Below are 24617 nucleotides of genomic sequence, written 5' to 3'. Positions count from 1 at the left end.
AAAATGTGTTTTCAAAGACAGAAATCATTGCTATTTAGATGGTTTATTTTTCTAGAGCAAATAGTTCATAGTATTGACTTTCTAAAGCTATGTTTCTGTAAGTGTTCTTTTAGTCATGCAAATTCTGAAGTCATTTTAAGGGGATCTCACAGATATGCTTTGTTATTTTAGTTTCTTAAATTCCATCCTAAATTGGGTCTGAGCATATTGTGGTGGAATGGACTAGGAGTGAAAGATTGGTCGTTCTGGTTTGCCCTGGGCCATCCAAACAGCTGTGTAAGCAGCAGGTCCTGGAAATACTGGGCTCACGATTTTTGGATATGATTCAGGGATCAGCATGACTCCACTGCAGGACCTCACTCACTGCTTGTAGCTGTTTCTCTGTGGTCATTCTGGAAGTCAAAATTCAATATGAATGCCTCGTGAGAAATGCTTTTAATGAACTATAAAAATCAGCAGTCTGAAGAGAAGGTCATTTCTGATACAGTGATTATAGTCATTTCTGCACACCAATGCCAATTAAAGACTATAGATATGTAACAAGCAGGAGACACACACTATTGCAACGGCAGCTGAATTATGACAACTGACAAAGCACATACCCGGAAGTTGGTGATTTCGCTATGAAAAGCAGGGTTCAGCCTCCTGTGTTTCACACTCTTCTTTCAAGTGCCCTCACAGTGAACTCTCCAAAACGCTTTAATTTTAAAAAATCATTTTGAATTCATGGACCTAGTGATTGTTTATCTTTTTTTTAACTCCTTTGGAAGATTAAATATTTAAGATTTTTTTTTAGATCATGCATTCGCGCGGCTTTTGAATTCTTTTGAAATAAAATTGCTCTTAATGAGACATCTGAAAACATGAACAAACACTGAAGAAACAGAGTTCTCCAGAATAATGATGCTATTGTTAAGTGATTGAATAGTTGGGAGATTAATATCATGGTGTACTGGCATGTTGGTTAATTCTAGCCATAATTTAACTGTAAAACCTACTTAAGGAAGCAGGAAGCTGAACGGTATGTCAGACACAAGGCACCCACACATAAAGCTCGACACAATAACAAATTAAGCACTGTTTATGTACAGACATAGTTGGCCTTATGTTTTTTTTCTTAATCTGTGATTTAGGTAATAATTGCACTATAATTTTAACTCTCGATGCAGTTTGAATGTCTGCTTAATTGTTTTATTACCATTGTATTCACTGATACTAATACAGGGTGCCAGTGAAATTTAGCTCTGTGTCCCTAAGCCTTTATGCACATAAGACTGGCATTGATTTAGTCTTGATAGCACATATCCTATTTCTACTAGATTACTCTAAATTTGTTTGGCCAAAGGCTATGGGGAAATTTTAGGCCAAGTGAAAATGTATAATTTAATTTGTGAAGAGTTCTCATATACTCTAATCTTGGCTTTTCTTTTCCTTGAACATTTTACCAAATTCCCTAAATGAGACCAAAGCGCCTTTTGCTTACATTTTGGCATACCATGAAATGTCTCTCTGTATTAGCTATAGATTATGTGAACCTGTCGCTGTACAAAAATCTTGCAACAGGGAAAGAAAACAAGAGTCTCATGTAAAGTTCAAATGTACACTTAGCTACTTCAGTTTTAGTAATTGCAGGGTTTTACTAACCTGAAAAGTTATCTTGACTCTTAATACAAAATTAATTTCTCCTTGTACCCAAGTTCAACAAAAATGCATGGAATTTCACCAGATTGCGTTTATGTGTGTACATACATATGTGTGTCATGAAGTTGTGTTTCAGACAGTGATAAGAAAATACCCTTAGTGATCTAATTAAAATGCAGATTCTGGTTCAGTATGTTTGGAATGGTGCTTTATAACCTGCATTTTTAAGAAGCTCAAGGTGATGCCGAAGCTGTTGTTCCACAGACCACACTTTGAATAGCAAGGTCTTAAAACATGAGAATTAAACATATCTTTTATAGGTAGAAGTATTAGCTTTCCAAAAATATGTAAAGATATGATACTATTCACTTGAATAAGTGAGAATCTATTAAGAACTTTTTTCTTGGTAGAGGACTAAATAATGCTTTACCTCTTTGCCTGTTAGCTACAGTTTAATCTTTCAAGGAATGCTATTGACACTTTCAGCAACTTGGTTTCTCCCCATTACTGTGGTCTCATCTATATAAATGTATATATGTGACAATGAAAATGGCTTCAGGACCATGAAAAATTCCATAAATTTGGTTGCTTTTATACATTTTATGGTTTTTAAGTGATCTTAAGAGTCTACCAGCACTCTACATGCTGAAATTGTTGATGTGCTTGAAATATTCCATTCATCAAAAAGAAACAGTGGACCAGAAGATCTCTATGTCCTCTGACTTCTGTGGTGGCAGATTCCCCAGAAGGCTTGTGGTTTGATGGGACTTAAGCTTATTTAGATAACTGCACACAATACCCATATGTACCTCCAGAAAGGCTCAGCTTTAAATGCAGCTATTACACTTAGAAAAACATCATGTGGCATTAACCTAATCTGGAATAAGTTAAGTAACTTATCCTAAGTACGTGGTGGAATACAGTAACTTTGTAGGACTGGGCTTTGGGGCTTTCCAGTGTAGAAAGCCTTATAATATGTAATCTTTGAGAAATAACTTAAGATGGACACTTATTGTATCTTCTAATTTTGTCTCTGTATTAACACCAAAAACATGGTTTTATTTGTACTGTTAAATATTTATTGCTTGGATTATTTCATACTCTCCTAACTAGTTTATTTCATATAAAATTGGCTTCCTTTTTGTTTTTTTACTCATCTTTGCTTGACAGTCTCATGAAATTGGTTTTCTAAGCTAGAAAAATCTTCTCCAGACCTAATGTAAATAAGCTGCCTCAAATTAACAAAAATCTTATGGAGACAGAACCATCTAAAGAAAAAGTGTTTGGAAATGAGGATGCTCTCTAGACAAAGTCATTTTTTAGTTGCTATTTTTGTGTGTATTATAACCAAACACAGACACACACTCAAGATGTTCCTCCAAAAGCACGGTGAATTATAGAGAAATGGTGGGACATAATATTACAAACATTTGTTCTTTCTAAAAATCAGACCACATATTGGAACTAGTTTATGACTCAATAAAGTTACAGTTTGGCATTCTCGTAAATAGCAGGGAGGCCTATCTTGAAATGTCTAATTTAGATTTGTCCATCAAGTTTCATTAATGCATTATTTATTATTCTGTAAAGCCTAGAAATCTTACAAATAGTGATAACATTTTAACTCGTAGTATGGGAAATATTAAAGAATCCTGCATCGTTAAACATTGGTAAGGCTGTGGAGAAACTATTATTCTGCTGGTAAGACAACTACTTTGGGAAATGTGTTCTGCATGCTTCAGTGATCCCACTCCTGAGCAGATACCCTAGTAAAACTTCTGCACATTTTTACCAGTAGATAGATATGAGAATGTTAATAACAGCAATGTTTATAAGGACAAAAATAAAGGGAAGGTGTTTGGATAAACCTAAGTGAAAACAGATGGGAGATAGGATAAATAAATTGTGAATTATTTGTTTAATGGAACTCTATAAACCAGTGAAAATAACAGAATTGCAGTCTCTTACACCATCATGGTTGAATTCATGATTAAAAATGTTAAGTAAAAAAAAATTGTAGTAAAATATGTAAGCTATGGCTCATTTAAATAGACAACTAACATGGGAAAACTAAACCATATATGTGCATATATATATATATATATATATATATATATATATATACATACATATAAGAAAACAATAAGAAAGACAAGGGATATTTCGTTACAGAACACAGAGAAGTAGATAAAATGCCTATGGGGGAAAGTGGAAGAAATGAGGTTGGACAGAGGCAAGCAAGAAAGTTCACAACTAAGCCATGTATTCCTTAAATTCTGTCGTGTGTTAATTTTTAATTTTTTACATCTTTCATATATTTATAAAAAGCCTTTCACATATTTAATACTCATGTATATAGAAATACATACATACATATTTATATAATTTACATGAAATTATGTAATATATAACCCTATATTATATAAAATTATATAATATGTAATTCAATGATTAAAATATATAAAAGCATCATATACATACTGATTATATTTAATTTAAACTTCAATAATTAAATATACTGAAATATAATAAATTATAACACAAACAAGGTAGTATTTGTATATAAATAAACTAAAATTTAAAAATATCCATGACTAACCCCCAACTTTTACCTCTTGTCTGTAATGATGTGGAAAATACATGTTTTAAGTTTTTTGAATGTCTATTTGTTTTAAAATTGCAATTTGACAGTAAATACTTTAAAATACCCAGCAACTATCTAACATGCAATTGAAGTTCTATAGTTTCAAAGATCAAAAGAAGTCTTCAGAAGTCAAAAGACTCAAAAGAAGTCTTCAGAAGACATGTCACTTCTTACATGTACTGAATGAATTCTTTCATTGCATCAACAACTTTAAATAGCTATATCAGTTATTCTCTAACAAGATTAAATCTGGTTGCTCATTGACTCCACTGTAGTGTTTGTAGGAAGAAGTCTTTCTATAAGCACGCATTCATACCAACACCACAGATTTCCATGCTTTCTGATTTTTTTTCCTAGAAACATGTAATTTACAGAAGGAGGCAATATAGGCTAGCTCAAAACATACTTATGGCAATACTAATTATAAAATAACCAGTAGACATGTACATTGGTAGAAATCAGCTGCTGATACTTGTATTAGTTTGAAGTTTATTGGTATGCTTATATACCCTGGAATGATGATATACTTGAAATAAATATGACAGTAGAAATGAATTAAATGAATTGTCACTTATATATTCCTGACATTTTTTGGTATTTAGTAACTTATCACAATCAATCAATAAACAAACACACAAATAAATTTGATAATAATAACTAATGATTCCCTCATAAGTGTGTAAATTATAAACCACCCAGTGAATGGCATTAGTTACTGCTTACTTAATGCCTGCTTGTTTGTGTGTGTAACTTGCCCTGATAAAATTTCTAACCGTACTAATAGATATTTATATTAAATACATTGCTTTTGGCACTGGTCAAACTTAAAAGTCATGTGGACAGGTATGGAAAATGTTAACGCCAGATACAAAATAATTTATGTAATATGATTACCACTGTGTGAAACACACAAACAAAAAAATATATAGAAAAGAAAACAACATAGCATGTCTGTGTGTGAAGGAGTTATAACTAATTTACATGTTTCTGTTTTTCTACATTTTCCAACTCTGAGTTTATGGGATATGTTCCCTCTATACTGGCAAAAATAATCAACTTATGTCAGTACTCAGGTAAGAAGTAAGCTGAAGACAGTTAAGAGAATTTCATTTTTATGGGCATGAAATGTAGCTTTTCATTCATTTAATGTTAAGGAAAGTAGAAGCAATTATGTTCCTGTGGCATGTGAAAAGTACATACTACGTAAATATATCAACTTTTACTTTGGCTTCCCCATGGTTAAAGTTAAGACAAGCGAACAAGAGGCCACCTCTTGAGCGGAATACATTTCATTTTGTTGGTAGGTCAATTCCATCGTGTAATGCACATCTGTAACCTCAACCTATAATCCAGTTGGGAAAAATCATGTAGCCTTGAAGGGAACCTACCTGGTAATAGAATCAGGCTTATTTATGAGAAATAAATATGGGCATACAGGTTGTATACTATGCATCTCAAAACTACTATTTTTATTGCTGTAATGAATTTTATATCATGAGGACTTAGTTCTTTTTTTTGGTAATTACTGTCCTTTGATATGGCTAAATGTCTTCTTAGACACAATAAAATCCAATATGTTATCTGATAATTTATTCTCATCTATAATGTGTACTTCCGTTTGCATATTTTTTCTTTATTCAGCTTGTGTCAAATGGTTCTAAATTTAAAAAGATTTTAGGAACATTAAACACAACAGTTAAATTTCCTGGGAGAATTATGAATAGAAAGCATTTCATACTTCTCCATGTCTATGTATCTCATCCTCACTAAAAAACATTGTTAGCTTCTGCCATCAATGCTGCTATTTTCCGCACATTGTTATTGAAAAGTAACAAGTAGATAGAAAATTGTACTAATCGTCAGTATATAGTTTGTTGTATTTTCACAAACTGAACACATCCATGTAACCAGCAGCCAAATCATGAAACAGAACACGACCAGCATACAAAAAACCCTTTATGCCTCTTCTAATTTTTTTTTTTTTTTGAAATGGAGTCTCACTCTGTTGACCAGGCTGCTGGACTGCAATGGCGTGATCTTGGCTCACTGCAACCTCCACCTCCCAGGTTCAAGCGATTTCCCTGAGTCAGCTTCCTGAGTAGCTGGGATTACAGGCACCCACGATAACGCCCGGCTAATTTTTGTATTTTTAGTAGAGATGGGGTTTTACCATGTTGATCAGACTGGTCTTGAACTCCTGACTTCAAGTGATCTGCCCGCCTTGGCCTTTCAAAGTGCTAATGTGTCTGGAATTGGTGGGTTCTTGGTCTCACTGACTTCAAGAATGAAGCCGCAGCCCCTCGTGGTGAGTGTTACAACTCTTAAGGTGGCGCGTCTGGAGTTTGTTCCTTCTGATGTTTGGATGTGTTCAGAGCTTCTTCCTTCTGGTGGGTTTGGGGTCTCGCTGGCTCAGGAGTGAAGCTGCGGACCTTCATGGTGAGTGTTACAGCTCTTAAGGCGGCGCGTCTGGAGTTGTTCGTTCCTCCCGGTGGGTTCCTGGTCTCGCTGGCTTCAGGAGTGAAGCTGCAGACCTTCCCAGTGTTACAGCTCATAAAGGCAGTGTGGACCCAAAGAGTGAGCAGCACCAAGATTTATTGCAAAGAGCGAAAGAACAAAGCTTCCACAGTGTGGAAGGGGACCCTAGCGGGTTGCCACTGCTGGCTCGGGCAGCCTGCTTTTATTCTCTTATCTGGCCCCACCCACATCCTGCTTATTGGTAGACCCGAGTGGTCTGTTTTGACAGGGCACTGATTGGTGCGTTTACAATCCCTGAGCAAACACAAAGGTTCTCTGTGTCCCCACCAGATTAGCTAGATACAGAGTGTCAACACAAAGGTTCTCCACGTCCCCACCAGAGTAGCTAGATACAGAGTGCCGATTGGTGTATTTACAATCCCTTAGCTAGACATAAAGGTTCTCCAGGTCCCCACCAGAGTAGCTAGATACAGAGTGTCGATTGGTGCATTCACAAACCCTGAGCTAGACACAGGGTGCTGATTGGTGTGTTTACAAACCTTGAGCTAGAGACAGAGTGCTGATTGGTGTATTTACAATCCCTTAGCTAGACATAAAGGTTCTCCAAGTCCCCACCAGAGTAGCTAGATACAGAGTGTCGATTGGTGCATTCACAAACCCTTAGCTAGACATAAAGGTTCTCCATGTCCCCACTAGATTAGCTAGATACAGGGTGTCGATTGGTGCATTCACAAACCTTGAGCTAGACACAGGGTGCTGATTGCTGTGTTTACAAACCTTGAGCTAGATACAGAGTGCCGATTGGTGTATTTACAATCCCTTAGCTAGACATAAAGGTTCTCCAAGCCCCCACCAGGGTAGCTAGGTACAGTGTCGATTGGTGCATTCACAAACCCTGAGCTAGACACGGTGCTGATTGGTGTGTTTACAAACCTTGAGCTAGAGACAAAGTGCTGATTGGTGTATTTATAATCCCCTAGCTAGACATAAAGGTTCTCCACGTCCCCCCTAGATTAGCTAGACACAGAGTGTGGATTGGTGCATTCACAAACCCTGAGCTAGACACAGGGTGCTGATTGGTGTCTTTACAAACCTTGAGCTAGATACAGAGTGCTGATTGGTGTATTTACAGTCCCTTAGCTAGACATAAAGGTTCTCCAAGTTCCCACTAGACTCAGGAGCCCAGCTGGCTTCACCCAGTGGATCCCTCATGGAGGCCGCAGGTGGAGCTGCCTGCCAGTCTGGCGCCCTGTGCCCGCACTGCTCAGCCCTTGGGTGGTCGATGGGACTGGGCGCTGTGGAGCAGGGGGCAGCACTCATCGGGGAGGCTCGAGTGCACAGGAGCCCATGGAGGAGGGGAGGCTCAGGCATGGGGGGCTGCAGGTCCTGAGCCCTGCCCCTCGGGGAGGCAGCTAAGGCTCTGGGAGAGATTGAGCACAGCGCCGGTGGGCAGGCACTGCTGGGGGACCCAGTACACCCACCGCAGCCGCTGGCCCGGGTGCTAAGCCCCTCATTGCCCGGGGCCGGCAGGGCACGGGCAAGCCCACACCCACCTGAAAGTCCAGCTGGCCCACAAGCGCCGCGTGCAGCCCCAGTTCCCGCTCCCGCCTCTCCCTCCATACCTCCCTGCAAGCTGAGGGAGCCAGCTCTGGCCTTGGCCAGCCCAGAAAGGGGCTCCCACAGTGCAGTGGTGGGCTGAAGGGCTCCTCAAGTCCTGCCAAAGTGGGAGCCCGGAGGCGTCGAGAACGAGCAAGGGCTGCGAGGGCTGCCAGCACGCTGTCACCTCTCACTGGGATTGCAGGCATGAAATACCGCGCCCAGCACCTCTTCTAATTTTTCATCTCTGCCAGGGATAACCACGATCCTAACTTCTAATACATTAGTTTACATAAATGCAATTGTAGACCATATACTTTTGTTTATCTGGTGTCTTTTGCTCTGCATTGTTTGAGGATTCACCCACAGTTGTTGCTTGTAGCTCTAGTTTGTTATTCTCATAATGGTATGGTATTCCATTGTTTGAATAAACCTAATATATTTATCTGTTCTATTATTAATGAGCATTTGGGTAGTTTCCAGTTTTAGGCTGCTGATGAATATTCTTATATTTGTAAACAGTATGTTTAGTACAAGGGATTACTGCAAGAAAAAAGAAACACAGCTTCCCTAATAATTTTATCTGATGTGGACATAGCAGAAAAAAGATTCAAGTTTAACTCTTCTTTTAAGTTGATTGTTTACATAGGATTAACATCCTCATTTTTGCCTATTTTACAACTTATGTTGAACACCTATTTTGTGCTGTGTTTTGTGTGATGACTGGGTGACACAGACAAGGAAGACACAATTTATGTTTTCAAGTAACTCTCAGAAATAAGTATGTGCTTATCATATAGTAGGGACAGTGCTACAAAGAGGCATACTGGTCTAGAAGAAGCTTTTAATTCAGCTAAAAGAAAGATGGTGAGTGAGATATTTATAGAGGAGACCATTAAACTGAAATTAGACAAAGCAAGTTGTGAGTAGAGAGGCAGGAGAAAAGGAAGAAAATTCTTGGCTGATGGAATTGCAACATAGCAGGGAACATTTTAGAAATTTCCCATGATTGAATTTGGTTGTATTTAAGGGGTCACATTGGGGAGTGATGGAAATATAAAGAATAGAAAGAGAATCTGAGCTTAGTGGGGAAAAACTGATATAGTATAAATAAGATATATAAAGCATTGTGAAGGGCTAAAGAATTATTAAAACATAAGAAGCTTCTTGCATAGTTCACTGAGATAATATTGCAACCCAGCTGAGCAAAGTGATACATATGCTAATGAAAGGTTTATTATGGTATAAATAGTGTCTGTAATGGATGCTTAAGGCATAATTAAATACGAAAATTAAGAGGAATAATTAGTCAAGTACAATGCATTTTTTTTTTTTTTTTTTTTTTGGAAACAGAGTCTTGCTCTGTCACCCAGGCTGGAGTGCAATGGCGTGATCTTGTCTCACTGCAACCTCTGCCTCCCAGGTTCAAGCAATTCTCCTGCTTCAGCCTCTGGAGTAGCTGAGACTACAGGTGCACACCACCAAGCCCAGCTAATTTTTTGTAGTTTTCGTAGGGATGGGGTTTTATTGTGTTGCTCAGGCTGTTCACGAACCGTTGAGCTCAGGCAATCCATCCAGCTCAGCCTCCCAAAGTGCTGGGATTACAGGCATGAACCACTGCGCCCAGCCAATTACTCCTTTTCTTATTTACACCACAATTAAGAGTGGTTGGTCTTATATTTCCTCCAGGAACATTACCAAATCATGAAACGTTTACTGTATATCTACTAGACGTAAATATCCTTTGCGTCATAAACGTATAAAGCACGGGCTATCTCCTAAAGGATTATGGGATGTGATAGGTGCCTAAATACAAAGATTCATAGTCATAGATATTTCAAGAAAGTATGAAAGCAGTGCTTTGGATTATGAGAGTACAGAAATCAGGTCATATTGAGAGCATTATGTGGGGCCTTGTGTTGGAAGTTAGATAAATATATTTAAGCTTATTAAAAAAAAGAGTTGATCTGGTAAAAAGATCTATAAGACAACATTACATTCTTCCTGGCATGCAGAGAGCGGCTGAATTTTTCTTGCATTTTTCCTTTGGCCCATGACCCTCCTAAATGGCACAAACAAAAAGGCATCCTAGGTGTGTTCTTTGTCATGTAAAACATCCCCCACTGACTCCCTGTGGAATGAAAGGCGTGCACTCAGGGGAGCATGCACACCTGCAGTAATGAGAAGGATTAAGGCAAACAAGTGAACCAGAAGTCACTGATACTTCACTTGAGACAGCATCACACAAACTTCGCAATCTACTGTGTTTCTTGATTATGCTTTATGGAATCTAATTATAACATAAGCCTGAAATTTCTGACCAGCAGGCAATTAAAAGATTGTGCATGACCCTATGAACTATTGTTTTTGAGTATCTATTATAAGCCTATTATTGAGCTAGAAGACTTTACATACTCCTTTAGGTCTTCTCACCAACCTCACCACCAGTGAGGTAGTTATATACATTTTACACAGAATTTTTAAAGTTCTCTGGATTATACAGAGTCTATAAAGCCAATAATTTTCTCATAGGTAGTTGAACTACACCATTGATTTATGCAATTATGAATTATTTAACTAAAGACTGGACAATGGGCTCCCTAGTATAGTTCCACAAGGATTGATCTTTTGGAGTGACAAATAACAGCTTTACCTAGTATGCATCTCAAAATTTAATACAAGGAGATTAATGTATTGACAAAATAGCTGTGGTCTCTTTCACTTGGGTACTTCGTTTTATACATTTTTAGAAATAAGAAAAACAGAGTTATTTTGAATTAAAGTTGGCCTGGATTTTATCTTTTCTGCTCTTTCTATGTATGTAACTTTTTTAAAAAATAAAAATCACCTTCATGGAACTGGTTATTTCTGCATTATATGGCTTTGTGTATTTTGCCTTTTGTGGGTTCTGAATCTTTAAATGAAGCATGCATTCTTTTATTACTTAATCACAGAAATGCAATTTAAGTGTTACGAAGCTCAGAAAGATTCTACAGACATCTCAAAACTGTCATTCTTTTATAGACAAATCTCCCTGAGAAATACATCATTGAGTTATTTGTATTAGGTACTTATTCATAGTAATACTCAAAACTGTGTATCTATTAAAAAGCTTACAGCAGCTGCTACAGTACACGGAATTTCTCTTTTAGCATTTTAACTCATTTTTTTTTTCTTTTGAGTGTCCTTGCAGTTTTAAAAATAATACAAATTTCATAAAGTATTTTACAATCAGTATTTTTAAACTCTTTTTTAGTTTGACCCTTGAGTGATATAGCTCACTCTCTTTGTGGATGAAATGAAGGAAATGTGCTCAACATAATGTATAAAAAGCAATGTATCTTTATCAGCAGAGTATGCACTTTGTCACTTTGGAAAATAGGAGGCATACCACTGTACCTAGACATATTTGACTCCCATAGCCATCCTAATCATCTTGTTTCGTGTTCAAGGTGTAATATATGGTATCCACTAATCTATTCACTCATTTAATGAACATGTATTGAGCCCTGTGTGTAGGGTCAGGGATATAACAACAACAACAAAAAAATTTATGCTCTGCTCTTGAAGAACTCATCCTCATTGTTAGGATAAGAAAAGATACAATATAGTACAATACGATACAGTACTAATAAAATACAGCATTTTATCATTGATACAATTAATGATCCAATTGCCATCTCTAATAATAAAGATATGCCCAAAATCCTATTTGATCATAACCGCAATTAAAATTAGCTACTTGGGGATGAGAAAAAAAAAACATTAGAGATACGTCAGTTGAGTAGGGATGAGGAGAATGAGGTTAGTGATATAGATGATGTGTATTTTTTCTTTTTATTTTTTGAGACAGGGTCTCACTCTGTCAACTAGGCTGGAGTGCAGTGGTGCGATCTCAGTTCACTGCAACCTCTGCCTCCTGGGCTCATGTGATCCTCCCACCTCACCCCACTAAGTAGCTGGAACCACAGGAATGCACCACGATGCCTGGTTAAGTTTTGATTTTTTTTTGTAGAGATGGGATTTCACCATGTTGCCCAAGCTGGTCTCAAACTCCTGAGCTCATGCCATCCACCGACCTTGGCCTCCCAAAGTGCTGGGATTACAGGTGTGAGCCACCACACCCAGCCCAAAGACAATTTGGAGGAGGTTAGAATGAAACTAAATGACTCATGCCAGGCTTGGGAGCTACCACCTCATTAGCAACATATAACTTATTTGAAAACCTAGTATGTGGTTTGGAACTGTGCTTGCAGATACAGTGAAAAACAACTGTCTTAGTTTATTTGGGCTGCTATAGCAAAATGCTACAAACCTGGTGGCTTACATAAAAGAGAAATTTATATTTTACCATGCTAGAGGCTGAGAAGTTCAAGATGAAGGCAGCAGCAGGTTCATTGTCTAATGAGGGCCCCATTGTCTGGTTCCTAAATGTTGCCTTCTGGCTTTGTCCTCACATGATGGAAGTGACAAGGCAGCTTGCTGGGCCCTCTTTTGTAAGGGCACTAATCACATTCTTGAGGGCTCCACCCTCATGACGTAATCACCTCCCAAAGGCCCCATCTCCTAACACCACCATATTAGTGATTGGGTTTCAACAGATGAATTTTGGGAAAATACAAACATTCATACTGTAGCACCAAGAATGTGCTATAAACAGCTGACTTCCACTCTACTGAAATGTGGCTCTGAAAATGGTTACATATGTTGCAGATTTAATGCAGTTTTCTCTTAAAACTGAGACTGTCGATGATGTCAGGATTTTCAGAATCAGATTTGATGTCTTCTCAAATATCAGATGTAAAATCTGCTGTGAAGCTATGTTTTCCATTACGTATTCGGTTGATGTTGGATACACAGTTGTACTAGAATGTGCTACGTATTGTGAAGCCATAAGCTGCTTCAAGGAACAAGTTTCTTTAGGAGGAAGTTCTAACAAGCAGTGTTCTAACAAGCCTTTTAAAGGACTAGTCATGTCCAAAATTTGCAAACCTTACACATTTTTTTTAAGGCATCTTGACTGGCCAGATGACTGAATTTTATCTGAGCTTATTCACTATACATAGGGACAGCATGAAATCCAAGGGAGAGTAGAGATTTCGAAGCCAAATGTAATCGAATTTAAATATAAGCAATATAACTTAAGTGCTGCATGAACTTAGTCAAGTAAATTAATATACCTAAATTTAATTATTTCATGTTAAATAAATGAAAATAATATCAACTAATTATGTAGGCATGAGAATTTGCAATAAAATATCTACTGCTGTCTGTCACATAGCAGGTGTTCAGTGAATAGCATATGTAATGTATATGTGTGCATGTATATATAATATATATAATATACAATGTGTATATATATGTAATCCAATCATTAGTGGGTGTTTCTGATATGGAGAATGTTGTCAGGTCCATAAAAATTACTGAGAAATTTAAAGATGTTCATGGAGGCTTATTATGCATCAAGCTCTATACTGATCTGGACCTTTTCAAAATGAAGGTCTCATTGAAGAGAAAATCTCATAGGGGAATCAACAGACAACATATCAAATAATAAATATATAAATAAATAAAGTACTGGGTGCTTTCATACAGGCTGTGAGCACAGCAGCTGTTCAGATTTGAGAGAAATAATTGGTGATCAAATGAGTCAAAACATGCAGTTTAATTTTGAAGGACCTGGATTATTTAGCAAGGAAAGGGGAAATTAGACAATAGTACCAGGATCACAAACAGATTCTTCAGGCTTGGTCAACTTGGCAATTTTTTATTTTGCCTTTATATTGCTTTGTAAAATCTCTAAGCCAACCTCAAAAAATTGGGAAATTTTGCCTAAAAATCAATTTCTTTCAAAAAATATCAGAAGGCCTGGAAATGCTGGGATTATATTTGTTTATGGTAATACTGGTTGAGCTGACAAGCAGATGTCACTTCAGTTGAAGCTGAAGTTCTCCAGGTCATCACAGTCTCTATCCAGTATCCATTTCAATACCTGACTAGTTTCTGCCCTAAAAATACTTTCGGAGAAAAGAAAAAGGGGAAGATGGTGAGTTGAACTTTGTTGTGTCATTTGAGATGATCATTCAGCATACAAGGAGAAATATCTAATAACTCTAACTGGAGATTCAGTACTGAGGATTGAGGGTGAAGGTAGATCTGGAGAAGAAATTTTGAGAGTGAAACACAAAGAAATGGGAATTCAAAGCATGATAATAAAGGAGATTTGTAATATGGTTGTTCTTATAGTGTGGTCCTGGGATCAACTCATGCCCAGTCTCAGACAAACTGAATCAGAAACTCTGGGGTTGAGGCCCCAGATTTATAAGAAGCCACCCAGTTGTTCCAATGCACATTACATTTTGAGAATTATTACTGTAATGGACATTGTAGCACCAAAACTCAAGTTGACTGAGGATTAAGCTTGTCTACACACACCTTCTGGAACATGGTGCAAGAGAAGGGGTAAGTGATGGAGATAAGGGAAAAAAGTACAGGCAAGGAAAAAAGAACCAGATGAAGGTAATGCATGTATCCCAGGGAAAGGATATTTCAAGAGGAAGCTATTTAGGATGTCAAATGGTGCCAAGAAGTTAAGGCTAATAACTGAATATTTTTACCAATTAGAAAGTTACTGGTCACTTTTCAAAGTATTGTTCCAACAGAAGTCAGTGTTTTGGAATTAAGCAGAAACTGGGTAATGCAAAGAAAGAAGTAGCTTGAGTAGAGCAATCATTCAAGAAAAGTCTGGCAGTAAATGAAAAGAGAGAAACCCTATGATAACCAGTGTATGGATGGAAAGGATTTGCACATGTTTAAGGGCAGGCAGAGGGGAAAGAGCCCTGGCATTTGGGAAACAGCATGTACCTTTCAGAGAAATATAGGTGATAGATAGGGGAACAGGTCACAGACATCACAGGGATGAATACTAATCGGGGAGAAAAGGAGAAGCAGGTCTTCTTTTGAGGCAGGAGAATGGCAGGTGGCACTAGAGCTGAGAGGCAACAAGTGTTGGCAGAGCCTGGGCTCTGTAGCTGGTCTGTCTGAGATTGGATCCTGGTTTTGCTACTTCCTAGTCATGTGACCCTGGGAAAGTTACTTACCCTGTGGCTGGCTCAGTGTCCTCATTTGTAAAATGTAGTTAGACATAGTGCCTCCCTCATGGGTTTGTTGCAATGATTAACATGAGTTGAAAAATGTAGAGAACTTAGAAAAAGGGCTAGTGTCTAGGAAGTGTTGTAAAAATAGGTGCCAGCTAAATGAAACACATTGGGGTGGAGATGAGAAGCTTTGAAAGAGATACCCATGAATTCCTGAGAGAACTTTAAAACCTCCAAAATCTGAAAGCCACTTACATAAGAACTTGAGAATTGATACTACATGGTTAGGTTCTAGAAGGCAAATGGTTCTGGAGATGGGGTACTGTTCGATATCAACTATGCATGAATAAGTGAGGAGTTGATGGCAGTAACAACCAAGAAATGGTCAAGATGTGGTCGACCAGGTATAATGGCTTTCTTGGATGATGGCCAGAAAAGGAGACAATAGAAAACAGGGTAGAATAGAGGTACTGAAGTAGAGTGGTGGATCCTGGTGGAAAGATTAGGAGGGACAAGCATATGGGAAGGTAGTGGAGACAGCATTCAAGTGGCCTGGAGAACAGTCTGAGCAAGTAACTAGGTATTGTCAGGAGGAGACTGAGTGAGTGAAGAGGAAACTGTGAATTGACTTGGAGTACAAATTAGAAAGCATAAATGCTAAATCATGTGCTTCCTTGGGGCCTCTGGAAGCATTGAACTGGGACATGCTGGCTCTATCAAATGGTCATAAGATACTAGTGTCTGAGTTATTATTTTATGCTATACAGTAAATGTATAGGTAATAAGGGAGGGTTTAATAAGAGAAAGGAATCAATTTTAACATGTCACATATTGTGCTAGGAGTTTTAATACATACTATTTTATCTCGTTTTTACAGTTGCTGTGGAAAACAGAACATAGTAATCATACAGATCAAGGAACAGGTGCTGAGGGGTTGAGTAATTTGCCCTAGGTCATGTGGGCGGCAGAGTTCAGATTCAAGTCTATATTAATTGATTCTAAACCTCATGCTCTTTCTATATTAGTTGGCCAAATATTAAAGAATGTTAAATATGCTGAAATGCATTGGAATCAGTTGTGGAAGGTACTCAGATGCATGTGAGGTTTCTGACTCTATTGGTATGGAAATCCCTTTCTCATAAACTTTTGCTAAGGTGACAGGTTATATATATCCCCAATTATATAACCCAACTATATGACCTAAAGTATAACCCAAGAGTTACTAATTCTGAGAACTAGGAAATAAGTGATTTTTTTTTATTTTAGAACTTGAAAGTATGCATTTTTGGTCTGCTGTTTTTGTGCCAGATTTACATCTATTTCTAATTAAAGAACAAGGAAAGGCACAAACCAGTTACTAATCATTATCTGCTTGCCATTTTTCCTCACAAGATTTTCACTGTAATTCAGTCAAACTGCTACTTAGCAACTAGTTATTTCAAGTGGCAGAAGAGATTTACATAGGCATTGCCAATGTTTTCTTTGGACTTTGTTTCTAGAAGGTATCTGAAAACAAATTTCAAAACAGAGTTGTAAGTTGTTACTATATTGGCTAAATGAGGAATATCGTTAGGCAAAACTCTGAAAAAATACACAGTCTACCATTTTCTTTCTTTCTTTTTTCTTTTTTTTGAGATGGAGTGTTGCTCTGTCATCCAGGCTGGAGTGCAGTGGCACGATCTTGGCTCACTGCAATCTCTGCTTCCCAGGTTCAAGCGATTCTCCTGCCTCAGCCTCCTGAATAGCTGGGATTACAGGTGTGCACCACCACGCCCGGCTAATTTTTGTATTTTTAGTATAGACGGCGTTTCACCACTTTGGCCAGGCTGGTCTCGAACTCCTAACCTCGTGATCTACCCACCTCGGTCTCCCAAAGTGCTGGGATTACAGACGTGAGCCACCGCCCCCAGCCTACCATTTTCAATTTAAAGTATTATATGAACGAAAATTTGTTTGAAGTTTTAAAAGTAGTTCTCCATATTGACAGAAAGTTCCCTTAGTTGAGATCGAGACCATCCTGGCTAACACGGTGAAACCCCGTCTCTACTAAAAAAATACAAAAACATTAGCCGGGCGTGGGGGCGGGCGCCTGTAGTCCCAGCTACTCAGGAGGCTGAGGCAGGAGAATGGCGTGAACCCGGGAGGCGGAGCTTGCAGTGAGCCGAGATCGCGTCACTGCACTCCAGCCTGGGCGACAGAGCGACTTCGTCTTAAAAAAAAAAAAAAAAAGAGAGAAAGAAAGAAAGTTCCCTTAGTCTCTGGAGTATTGCAAATAACAAACCACATTCTTTGCTGTTTGTGTGTTAGTCTTTTGGAGCAGTGGTTCTCAAAGCACCATCAGCAGTATCAACCTTACCTGGGATCTTGTTAGAAATGCATACTCTCCAGGCCCACCTCATATCTACTGAGTCAGATTTCTGGGGGTGGAGTCTAGCAACCTGTGTTAATAAGCCTCCTAAGAGGTTCTGCTGCCCATTAAACATGGAGAACCACTTACTTTGAGTATATCAAACTCGAAATGCTGTTTGTAGCCCTAGGTTCCTGGTGAAGATATTTGTAGCATGAAAATAGAAATTTGCTAAGTAGTAATACACTGACCTGAAAAAAGACTCATTTTTTTAACAATTGTTTTTCTAATCTCTAAGACACATAAAAATCATTCCTCATTGACAAAATATTGCCCCTTCTTCAAACACTTCCTCTTCTAGGAACTTTTCTCCAAATCTCCCAGCTAGATAATCTTATTTTGTGTTCTTTGTAAGGTACTAGCTCGAAATAGTATGTTAATAAAAGACGTTTTAGTTTGCACAATAGACATGTAAAGTTTACTTGATGTGGATGCATGATCACAGAGTTTGACTATCTCTCCGGGGAAAGAAACACTGCCCAGTTTACAAGACCAAGGACCAGGTTCTGGATTATTTGTTGTCTGCTCTTTGTAACACTGTGAGACTTCTAGGCTTCTGTTATCATACACAAATGTTAGATGAGAAAGAGCTTGAAAGTCTTAGGTAAGAGCTTGGAAGGGACAAGTGCAAAATCATTGAGCAAAGCATTTTAAAAAGGAGTCTTGTCTGATGAATCCTCTCACCTCTGTTCCTTTTTGCAAAGCTCAGGAGGCCTTGCAGAGAAGATTATTGTGTTAGTTTGTTAGGACTGCCATAACAAAGTACCACAGACTGGGTGGCTTCATGAAAATGTATTTTCTCAAAGTTTTGAAGTGGGAAAGACAAGATCAAGGTATAGGCACCATTGCTGCTTCTAAAGCCTTTCTCTTTTTCTTATAAATGGCTGCCTTCTCTCTATGACTTCATATGGTCTTTTTATGCCTGTCTCTGCTTATAAGGACAACAATCATATTGGATTAGGGCCTATCGTATAACCTTATTTTACCTTAATTACGTCTTTAAAAGCTCTGTCTCCAAATACAGTCACATTCTGAGGTAGTGAGAATTACAATTTTAACATATTAATTTTGAGGGGACAAAATTCAGTCCATAACAATTATGCATGACTTTGATGACTCATTTGTAGATTGAACTTGTTAAAACTTCAGAATATAAATGGGTTGTAAACTTGTAGGTGAAACCTGCCTGATGTATTCCATCAGAGAGATAGCCCTACAACATTCCAACTGGGTCCCTAAAGCTACAGATATGCTCCATTACCATCCCCAAATGCCAAAGAATGAATGAGCCATCTAGAAGTAGGCAAACAACCACATTTGCTGAAAGGATAATGTTTCATCCATTAAATAAATGTGATACCTTTTTCTAGTCTGGTATCAATATAGAAGGCATGTGAAAAATGAGTTAGCTGAGAGTTAATTGACTGCGGAGACTCTATTTTCAGTCTCTGCCTGTATTTTTTGAATTAATATACACAGTGGGTGATTCAGCAAAAGGGTTTAAAAATAAATTCTTTATTGAAGGATCCCACCAATTTGATGTCTTCATAATTCATGAAGAGTAGACCCATAATAGCTCTTTTTCTCTTCAGCTTCGAAAATAAAAGATGCCATTAATTTAAATTAGGCTTGTATGTGGAATAATCAAGTGTATCAACAAATATAGTTTGACTCAGATGCTGTTTAAGAATAAATGCCAGAAAAGAACTGGCTATTTCTCTTAAAAAATTAAATATGAAAATTGTATTGACAAGCTAGGGTAAAAGTGTTTTTAAAAGTTGATAGACAATATATACATTTATAAAACTCAATTATGAAAACTCAAAAATGTAATAAGCAAATAGTCACTGTAGACTAGCTACTCTTTTAAAGCGTACTCTTAGAATATAAAGAAAATAGAATATAAGAAATATCATTAGAGACCTGGCTGTATTTGAATATAAAGAAAATGTCATTAGAGACCTGGCTATATTTGTAGAATATATGAGCACTCAGGATAGTCGGTGAATATGTAGGTATGGAGTTGACAAAAAGCATCTTTGCAATGCTGTATTAGGGAGTTCCTACTTTGACTAGAGAAGGCCCACATGGAAAGAAGTATAGTGTAAAATGTATTTACTTCATTTATTTGTTTCCCTTGAAAAGTTCAAACCCCCAAGGAAGTAGACTGTGGATAGTATTTTATCTAATCTAACTGCAAGAAATGAAAGGATAGAGAAGTGAATTGGATTTGTCTGAAAGCTTCTGGAGTCAGGAGGCACATGGGACTTGTGCTCAGGTGTCTATTTCCAGGCATTATTCAGCAATTTGGTCATATAATTTTCTCTAATATTAGATTTTTGTTTCCAGTGGTGGGTGGCATAGTTGAAGAAAAAACTTTATGAAGACATAAGGTCTTGATCTAAACCCTATGAAGGGAAAGAGTAAGTAAATGAGGTTATATACATGAAGGCATACTTTTTTACTTCAGAAATTTTTATTTTCCTTCAGAGTGTATAAAATCATGTACTTTTACTCTGTAGAGTAGTTTTCATTCTAATCTACTAGTATACTTTGATAAAAGCATAATTTCATAGGTATAGTACATTCATGGGTCTTGTGTTTATGGTGGTTAGGTCTTTTAAAAAAAAATCTAAACCTTATTTATCTACATCAGTTGTTGACTTTGCCGATCACAGAGAATACAGAGCCAGTCATGCAGAAAGTACCTGTTTGTCATCCTGAGAGTTCAGACATGAACTGTAACCAGTGGCCCATTAAGTACCTTCTCTTGTTGTTTAAAGCATATCCTAGCTTTGCAAATTAATTGTTAACGCAGAATGTTGTAACGGAGCCGTGGAATGAAATTCCTGTTCCTCCAGTCATAGTAGAGGTTGCGTCAAGTACTCTGAGTTGTGTTCCATTGTTTTGTGATTCTGTGCTATTGGAAAGTCTGGCCTAGAGAGTGCTTAGAAATAAGGAAATCAAGAAATAGCATGGTTTGCTTTTTTGGACTGTGTGTGTGATTTTCCATTGATAGTAATATTGTAATAATTTCTGAGAAATAAAATTCTTTTTCTTTGTTTATAAAAAAGTTACTTGTCAAAATACTCACAAATGCTTTCCATAAGAAAACATTTAACATTTTTTGCTGTAAAAATGATTACATATACTACATTTAATGCAGTAGAGGACGTTCTTGTAATATTGATCCAGTAGGACAATATGCTTGCCATTGACTATTGTTAACAGTCCAGTTGTGAGATGAAATCCATTATGAAACACAGTAATGTTTAATTTCATATTTAAGACAGAGCTAAATTTCAATTTAGAAGGTTCTTATATAAAAATTTCAGGAACACCTTTATAAACCAATTAAGAAGGATTTTTGTCTTAAGGGTTTATGTGCCTGGTGTAAGATAGTTATACCTGGTCTAATTTTTTTTTCTTTTTCTGATTTTTACTTATCACATATTGTATCAATGGTGCTTGGTGTAGAAAAAAAAGATGCAGTGACATTTTCTTCTCTTATCCCTTATTTTCTACTCTAAGATACATATAATTTTGCAAATATTTATTTACCTTAATAGCTCAAACCTAGCTAACATTACAGCTAGGTATGTTTGGGTATGATTGGGTATGTTTGGGTATGAATGGGTACGATTGTAGGTATGATGAATCATTGTCTAGTAAAGAGACTGTTCAAATATGAGTCTATTTTACTGGTTATTTTCCCAACAGAGAAACTCTTGGGGTGAAATAGGGCTCCAAAAAGAGTGTTTTGGGGGAGATGGAAAGGGAGGATTGGGAGTTTTTAAAGGGAATAATCTCGCGTGGTAATAGGCATGAGGTAATAGTCATTTTGATAATATGAAACAAACAAAAAAGCTTTGAACAGGTGAGTATCTGTACAACTAGGTAGAGTGAGAACATAATGAAATCCTTAACATTTAAAACTAACAATGTAAACTGTAAATGTAATTATCTTTTAGCAAATAACTTTACACGTCAATTTTCTCAGTGGAAGGTTTTGACAGTCTAAGTAGTAATGTTTGAAGCTTTGGAGACAGAATCTTTATCCACTTCCACTTCTCATCATTCTCAGAGAATGCCAAAGGCTGGAGACATTTTTATATAGCTGATAGCAGGGAGAGCATCATTGGAAGAAGAGCTAACATGAATAATACTTACTCTGTGTCGGCCACTGTCCTCAGCATGTTAGGTAAACTCCATTTTACCTTCACAAAAAGCCTATAAAGAAGTTAATATTATCCTCATCTTATATACTTACAAAAATATTTATATCATTACAAATAATTCAAATCATTATTTAAATAAATGTATTTATATTATTATAGATGATCAAATGATGCAAAAAGCACATATTACTTACTTAGCCAACCAAATATACCCAGGCTAAATTAGGATTTGAACCATAGTAGTTTGGTGCCCCAGTATATTCTTTTAACTACTATATTACATTGCTCCTGGAGCCTAACATAGTGGATTCCCAAAGACATAAATGTTGATCGAACTAGGAGATTTGACATATTTAGCTTCTCATTTTTACAGATGAAGAAACTGTGTCTTAGTGAAGTTGGGTTAAACTCTACAGTGTTACAACACAAGGTGATGTAAACCCTGTTCAGTCTAGCACCAAGGTCCATGCTTTCTTCCATGAATCCACAGAGTGCGATTTACTGTGATCACAATCACGTGTGATCCTCTTTTGGCTGCCTGTGACAGCCTGACAAGTTTATTTTTGAAGCTCAACCCATTGCTTACATAGGGAAGAACATTCCTAAGTTATGAAGAAGAACTGGTGAAAGGACATCATCCAGGTGTGAAATGGGAATCCAGAGCTTGTTTTCTTGGTTTATCCATGCTCAGTTGTGTGTGCCCCGATGTTCATTAGAGTGTTTTAAGTGTCTTCACTGGGTTACAATAACATGGATTTTTTTCTCTCTCTCTTTCAGGTATGGAAAAATTGTATCTACAAAGGCAATTCTTGACAAAAACACAAATCAGTGCAAAGGTATGTGTAAGGGCATCTGTACCTTGAAATCTTGCCTATGCTATCTGATTAATGATTCTTCCATTGTGGAGGTCCAGGTACCAGCTGCACAATGATCACAATGCATGGTATGGAAAACCTCTTTAATGATGCCAATGTTTTGATAAGTTGTATTTCTAGTAACATTGCTCATTAATTTTTTTCATTAACAAACAAAATGAAAATCACAAATCAGAACAAGTATCAAATTGCTTCAGCATAAAACTAAATTACCTCCTGACAACTTTGGGGTGTCTGATGTGAATGATATCATCAGTGATGCAAATTGATTTCCTATATAAAAATGAGGAACTCTGGGGAAAACTTCCCCATGCAAAACACATTTTAATTTCTCTGTTCTTTAAAGCTTTAGCAACATTGGTTGACTATGAATAAATTTACTGGTGGGCCTATTGTATTAAGCTTCAGCTATAAGCATCTCAGGGATTTCAGAGTTGGTATCTTATTAAGACAGGCTTTTGGTTTTCCTGGAAATACTTCTGAAGTCATTGGACTATATCTGTGGCTCATGTTTCTTCATGTCTGGGTGTCCTATATTCTTTTAAAAGTTGCATTAAATTAATTGTGGAACCTGTATGATCTCTCTTGCATGACTCAGTTCTTACTGGAAAACTGGAATGCTTCTTGTAACATGCTGTTTGTTGTTCCTTTAATCTAATCTTTGTTGTAACACTGAAATCAAGAAGTATAGCAGAGCCACATTCATTCTAAACACTGCCTCTATTTCATATACAAATACAATGTGCACAAGCTTTAGGAAAGAACACTCAGAAACTCCTGTATATGTATCTCCTTACCTACTTGCATAATGGTAGTCAGATTCAATTCAGCAATTAAAAAAATAAAAACATTCCATGTCTTCTATAAACTCAGAAATGAACTACATATTACAAGACAAAGAATAATATGACATGGTTTCTTCCACCTCATAGTTTCAAGTCCTAGTTGAAAAGATACCAGGAAAACCAAGAAACTAATTCTAATATCCTTATTAGGATTAGTATATCACCTTAACATATGTGAGGGTGTAACAGCAGTATCTAAAACAGAATTATCGACAAACCACTGTTAGAGGAGAATATAGAGATTTCTTTTAGGGAAATGAAGTTTATAAAGTCAAGGTAGAATGGGTGAGCTTGGGACATGTGGATGTTCAGGAGAGATAATTTCAGAATGTAATTGAGTAGACCCATGTAGCTGTAAAAAAAAAAAAAAAAAAAAAAAAAAAAAAAAAAAAAGTACTGCTGGGCACGGTGGCTCACGCCTATAATCCCAGCACTTTGGGAGGCTGAGGAGGGTGGATCATGAGGTCAGGACTTTGAGACCAGCCTGGCCAAGATGGTGAAACCCTGACTCTACTAAAAATACAAAGATTAGCTGGGCATGGTTGTAGGCGCCTGTAATCCCAGCTACTTGGGAGGTTGAGGCAGGAGAATTGTTTGAACCCAGGAGGCAGAGGTTGCAGAGAGCCAAGATTGTGCCATTGCACTCCAGCCTGGGCTACAGGGCAAGACTCCCTCTCAAAAAAAAAAAAAAAAAAAAAAAAAAAAAGTACCAGTGAGGACAGAAAGAAGAAAGGGGTTAAAATTTTGTAGGTTTTTAAATGATATCCTGGATATTTTAAAATTTAAATTTAAATTTAAAATTTTGAGCAGACAAAATATGATTCTATAGGTGTTTAGTAACGTTATTTCAGCAAAGGTG

At 37.2% G+C, this 24617-nt stretch overlaps 1 protein-coding gene across 18 annotated transcripts in view; it reads left to right on the top strand.

The window, feature by feature from the left end:
• Positions 1-24617, top strand: part of RBMS3 (RNA binding motif single stranded interacting protein 3) — an 861233-nt gene that overhangs the window by 282646 nt on the left and 553970 nt on the right. For all 18 annotated transcript variants that reach the window (XM_063721655.1, XM_063721659.1, XM_054550494.2 and 15 more), the window contains 1 exon segment: positions 22816-22874. In XM_063721655.1, coding sequence (XP_063577725.1) covers positions 22816-22874 — 59 coding nt within the window.

Source organism: Pongo abelii, chromosome 2 (assembly GCF_028885655.2).
Source record: "Pongo abelii isolate AG06213 chromosome 2, NHGRI_mPonAbe1-v2.0_pri, whole genome shotgun sequence".
NCBI lineage: Eukaryota > Metazoa > Chordata > Mammalia > Primates > Hominidae > Pongo > Pongo abelii.
The sequence above is the reverse complement of the archived record's forward strand: the minus strand, read 5'-3'. Positions and strand labels throughout refer to the sequence as shown.